Below are 6,000 nucleotides of genomic sequence, written 5' to 3'. Positions count from 1 at the left end.
CATTAGGTACAATTATTTAATTGATTTTTATTTATTTTGCTTCTATGTTACATTTATAACTTTATCTGTTACAATTTGTTTATCATTTTATCGGAATAGAGAAAAAACAAATTGTGCCTTATTTATATATTTTATATTTTATAATGTGTTGTTTTAATATCATATTATTATGAAGTGTTGTAAAAAAAAGATCCATGGATTATAAAATTAGATTTATTTGATAAAAGTTATAAAATAATAATTTTAAATTTTAATAATGAATATTAGTTATTGACAACCAGTATTCATCATACAAAAGTTATTAATTAAGTTGATAGCTTAATGAGATTGTAGGAATTTATATTTACCAATAATTTTAAACTCAACAATTAATCAAATTATTATCATCTAATACTACAATTTAACAGGAATACAATATATTTATGTATTTTTTATGAAAAACGTGTATTTCTTTTTATAGAAAGCGATAATAAAACCATGATTAATTAGAAAATAAGATTTTTGACTCCCATTTAAACATAAAAATACTTATAATTTAAGTATTAAAACTATAGATTGTCAAGTTTAACCTACTGACTTCGTAAAAAAAAAATACATATAAACAACCAAACAAATAGTATCAGAACCGAACTTTTATATAACATTTATACAATGATTACTTTTTTTCTTTCTATTTTCTCATTATTATTTATTGTATTCAGGGTTTCCCCTTTAATACTATTTTATTAATAATGCTGCCCCTATAGTAAGCGCCATGTGATTGATGATGGATAATACGACTTAAGCTTTCAATGTTCTGTGTAAACGTCAATAGTAACAATACCTTCTCTTAAATTGTATTTAACTTTTTCTGTGCAGATTTCTTTCAAATGTTTTTTGGTTTCAAACATTTTCCATAAATTATGGTTTGTTTTTTTTAGTGAATATAATATAATATATCATAAACAACACCGAATTTCTACATATTAATTCTGTATTATTTATAATATTTATCTAGCTTAACACTTCAAAGAAAGATTTAAAATTATTTTTTTACGAGTACATACATTATTTAATTATAGAGCCACGTAGTCAGTGTGTCCTGTACATAAAGGGGGTGGCGGTGGTGGTGGTATATCATCGGAAGATTCGCCACTATTAGAAAGAGATGACAAGTTCGTACAACTTCCCGTTGCTGTTATTCTCGGACCCATGTTATCATAATGTGGCATAACCGATTTGATGGATTGATGGTCTATTATTCGTTTTTTCCTCGGCATAGTGGCGTAGTATGACGACGCTGGTGGAATATGATGGGTTGAGCTGGTACCAACACTGACGCTTTGCTTTTGTCTGTGCTTCATGTCAAGTAAGTCTGGATACCTTGATTCAGGGTCAGGTGGTTCTTGGCTCACCGATACTGAAATAAATATATTTCCAAAACCACTGACTGATGGCAGAATACTAGTGGAAAATTCTGGTGGTGGTGGGTACAGTGACAAACTAGAGTTGGGGTCATGACTCTCAATAGTTATGTGAACCGGTTGTTGGTCACAGACGGCGGCCAATGGGATATTTTGTAAAGACTGTTCAATGAGCTCCAAGTCCTGGCAAGAAGAGCCGCCAAGCATTTCACAGCTTCCAGCTTGTGTAGTCGATATGCTTGCATCGAGTAGTCGTTTGTCTGCATCGCTGAAGCTAGTACTTCCTTTAAAATTAGTCTTACTATCGCGTCGTCCCCCTGATTTCTTCACTTGACATACGCAACATGTCAAGCCTATCACAAATAATAGGACCGTTGCACTAGCGGCTACACAAACTATTACCAAATACATAGATTTAGATTTGCTTAATGTCGTAGCGACTGCTACTTCTGGTAATGCTAAGGATACATTGGCTGACATTTGTCCACGTGAATTCCGAGCTTCACATGTAAATTCGCCAGCCACTACATCTGAAACATTGAATATGTGTAGGGCACTCCACATTCGATTGTTATCTAGCCACGTACGATTTTCGTCCATTCGATCGGTATAGTTGTCTATACTATGTCCATTAAAATACCAGCTCACTTCTGGCTCAGGGTCTCCGGTCACTTTACAAGTAAAAGTAATATTACCGGCATCTTCTAACACGCTATTCCTGTCAATCTTGACTACTGGAGGACATGCAAACTCTGGTGGTTTTATGTTCTCCCACCGACTGCCCGACAAAACATTCGGTTCAATACACGACAACGGATGTGAATATAAATTTGACGAAACAAACCAGTTTCGAAAACTCCTTAAATGACAATCACACACCCACGGGTTTCCATCCAAAGATAATGTTTTCAGTTTAGATATAGGCAAGAATACAGTTTCTGATAACCACTTTAATAGGTTTCCATTTAAATTTAATGACTCCAATGAGGACAAGTGCAAGAAAGCATCTCTGTGTATTCGTTTAATTTGACAGTGTTGCAGTTCTAGTGTTCGAAGATGCTGTAAGACGGGAAATTGAACTTCTTTAATTTCAGTTAATGGGTTTCCATTCAAATATAGCACGCGGAGTCGTTCATTTCCCTGAAATGTCTCTTGGTGCAATGAACCAATCAAGTTATCACTGAGATCCAATTCTACGAGTATTTTCAATTCTCTGAACGCATCTTTATGAACATTATGTATTCCGCAACCGCGTAGGAATACTCGCTGCAGATTAAGAAGTCCTACTTTTTTAAACGCATCCTCCGGTAAGTGGCGTAAATTATTGGAGCTCAGATCAAGTACCTGCATGTCGGCATCTAGCGATAAAGGTATATCGGTAAAATCGGCATCTTTGCACAATGCTGTTTTCTTCCCCGAACTCCACTTGCATTGACAAGGGGTTGGACAATCGGCCCAATCTCCAAATGTTGTTCCACAATACACCAACACCATGACGATCAGCTGCACTGGCTGGCCACCGGGCATGGTCCACGCATTTGGTCATCTTATGTTCAGTACGTGTTGCCACATAGAGTCCTCCTACAACAATAACAATTTATATTAGTAAAATAAAACCGTGTTGGAAATATATCAAATATTGATGTATTTTCATAAATATCGGTGTTCAAATAGTTATATCAAAATGCAAATGTGCTTAAATCCACACCACTCTTAGTCAATTTTATTGTATTGGCGTAATATTTATCGTAATTAATTTTAAATATTATTTATTTTTTTTATTATTAATTAACCCGCGGCAACTTAGGCTATTGAGTGGTTTTTATTGTGGGGAAGGTACTGTAAGTTTAAACACGTGTTTTTTTTTTGGTTTGGCAGATTTTTTAGTGGGCGCCCGTAGGTATCTGCCATGCCAGAGTGGGGGATGGTGGCACTTCTCTCCGGACACTGTGACTTGTCCGAAGAAAAATGCCGCCCACGGCCGGAATCGAATCGGCACCGGCGTGCGTCGCAACCGACGTCTTAATCCGCTCGGCCACTCCACCCCCCTTAAATATTATTATTTGTTTCTATAAATTAATTTTCTTTTATGTAACACAAACAAAACAATCTATTAAATTTTTTTTTTTGTTTTTTGTTTTATATTTTATTAAATTCGCATTTATTACAGAACATATTATTGTGTTAAATATATATTCTTATTATACTGTTGTTCACACACACTGTACATCCCCATTATTATTCCATTTAACAATATAATGTAATTTGTCAATTTTACGAAACTTTGGTATTGCCGGTCTGGCGTTAATTAATTAATTAAATAAATAAATAATATTAAACACGAACAACCATTTTTATTGTGCATCCAAAATTAATAATAATAATAAGAATATGGAAGCAAATTTTCATATTCGATTAAATTATCTATAGAAACGTTATCGCAATAGTTTCACTTATCTTTGTTAAATTACTAAAATTATATTCTTATATTACCTAGTGATATTCTCAAAATTAATATTTTGTAATCTATAATATCTTGAAATAAGTTGAAAATATTTCATAAGTTTGGTAAGAATAAATTGATATTTCGTTTTGGCAATAGACTCTAGCACGCACCTCAAAAAGTACAACGATTGAAATCAGCTGTCGTACCGATTGGCCTTATTTCGATCACGGTTTCTTAGAAATATACATGGAATGAAAATGATCAGAAAAAACGGGTAGCAAACCAATGCATTTTATTTTCCTAACACAAAATAATATAACATTGGAACTATTATATCACATATAGTACACTTTTATCCTTTAATGACAATATTATATTAAATAAACTATTACAGAAGACTGTAAAAATTATAAATTTATATTTTGATTATCCTTAGTTTTCAAAATAAAATTTTTCTGCAATAATTTAATTGTATTAACTTGTTCACGTTTATAGAATTATTTGTTTATTTCATCTGAAAAATATACACAACAAAGGACTTCACTTAATATCTAACAAAAAATAATACTTTGTCTTTCATTATATTATGTTATTGAATAATTTAATTCTATTTTATTCAAAAGAGATCATTATAATATTTAAATACTATTTTTTTTTTTTTAAATTTAACTAGCAGGTTTAATTTAGATATTTTTATAATATTATATCACACGGTTGTGTGTTTAATAAAATATGTAACATATTATTACATCTCAGAAGATTTTTAATTTAATAATATTATAGATTAGATTTAAATGTAGTTGTATATAATAAAGTACCATAATAGATATAGAATTTAAATTTTTTACTATAATTATTCGTTATTAATTATTATCTATATATTTTATTATATATTATATATTAATATTTTTAATTGTAATTATTATAACTGAGTTTTAATTTTTAAATTATTTTAACTTTAATGAAGCAAAACTCCGAATGCGATATGTTTAAACATATATATATATATTGTTATTTTATATTTTGTATAGATCAATCATAATAGTAATACGCGACACAGTAGATTGATTATAATATCAAAATCTGCTGCTTATAAATATTATATTAAAATTTTTTTTTAATTGTATATTGTTAATTTACCCATAAAGAATCCATATGATTTATCAAATAATATATAGGTACCTAATTTTCGTATTTATTATGATGTTACTATACTGTATTAATTTAATTTTTAGTTAATTTTTAGAAAAATTATACACTAAACAAATTAAACATAATAATATAAATTATTAAACACATTTATGTTTAAATGTATTGTCATAGAACATGTATGAAATAATAATAATAATAACAGAGTAATGTGTCTTAAGAAATTTGGAAAACTACGTCTGTAACAGTAAAAACCATTAGTTTTAGTTGTTGAAGGCTAACTGAATAAAAGGAATTCAGATTTCCCTACAGGTTTCCAAGATTCGTGATTTCGTTATGATATTATATATGTCAGTTTATCAGGAAACCAAACATTAACAAAGCGAAACACGATGCATTTAAAAACAGGTATGAGATCTGATTGCACTATTGTTTTTGTGTGGTCAAAGTTTTCTGTTTTCTTAATTTCTACAAAGAATAAATCAAATAGGAACTAACATCGTAGAGTTTCGAAAAACGTATATTTTCTATAAAAGTTATTATATTTTCCTGTAACAGATTAGAATTTGAAAAGCCTATAATATATCCACTACTATATTTTACTGTATACTTTGTTAAATGCTAAATATAAAGAAGTTTGAAGAAGATCGTGAAAAAAATTGTAATATTATGTTTGGTAAATATTGAATGGGTTTTTAGCAAAGTTCGTACACAAACCGAAATCTGTGCAACCATAACTCAAAAGTAATAATACCTAATTCACAACAATTAACGTCAACATAATATTATTATCGACATATTAATTGAATATGTAATATAATATCAATATCCATATCTTGTAGTCCACAGTTCAAAGTCATGACTTTTATAATATTACTGTATTATTTTTACGAAATCACAAACTTTATATATATATATTCACGCCATATACTGCCAAAAATTAAAAATATTTACAATAGCTTGCGACCTTCATTACATATGCATTCCGCTGTAACCTGTAAC

General features: G+C 29.9%; 1 protein-coding gene across 4 annotated transcripts in view; it reads right to left on the bottom strand.

Moving 5' to 3' along the window:
• Window positions 1–221: 221 nt before the first annotated feature.
• LOC103310917 (leucine-rich repeat-containing protein 24-like) overlaps window positions 222–6,000 on the bottom strand; it is a 153,721-nt gene continuing 147,942 nt past the window's right edge. For 3 of the 4 annotated variants that reach the window (XM_029491270.1, XM_029491268.1, XM_029491269.1), the window contains one exon: window positions 222–2,984. In XM_029491270.1, coding sequence (XP_029347130.1) covers window positions 1,056–2,930 — 1,875 coding nt within the window. In that variant the 5' untranslated portion in view covers window positions 2,931–2,984 and the 3' untranslated portion in view covers window positions 222–1,055. The remainder of the gene's footprint in view (window positions 2,985–6,000) is intronic. The other variant, XM_003246798.4, reaches the window with a different exon arrangement.

Source organism: Acyrthosiphon pisum, chromosome A3 (assembly GCF_005508785.2).
Source record: "Acyrthosiphon pisum isolate AL4f chromosome A3, pea_aphid_22Mar2018_4r6ur, whole genome shotgun sequence".
NCBI lineage: Eukaryota > Metazoa > Arthropoda > Insecta > Hemiptera > Aphididae > Acyrthosiphon > Acyrthosiphon pisum.
The sequence above is the reverse complement of the archived record's forward strand: the minus strand, read 5'-3'. Positions and strand labels throughout refer to the sequence as shown.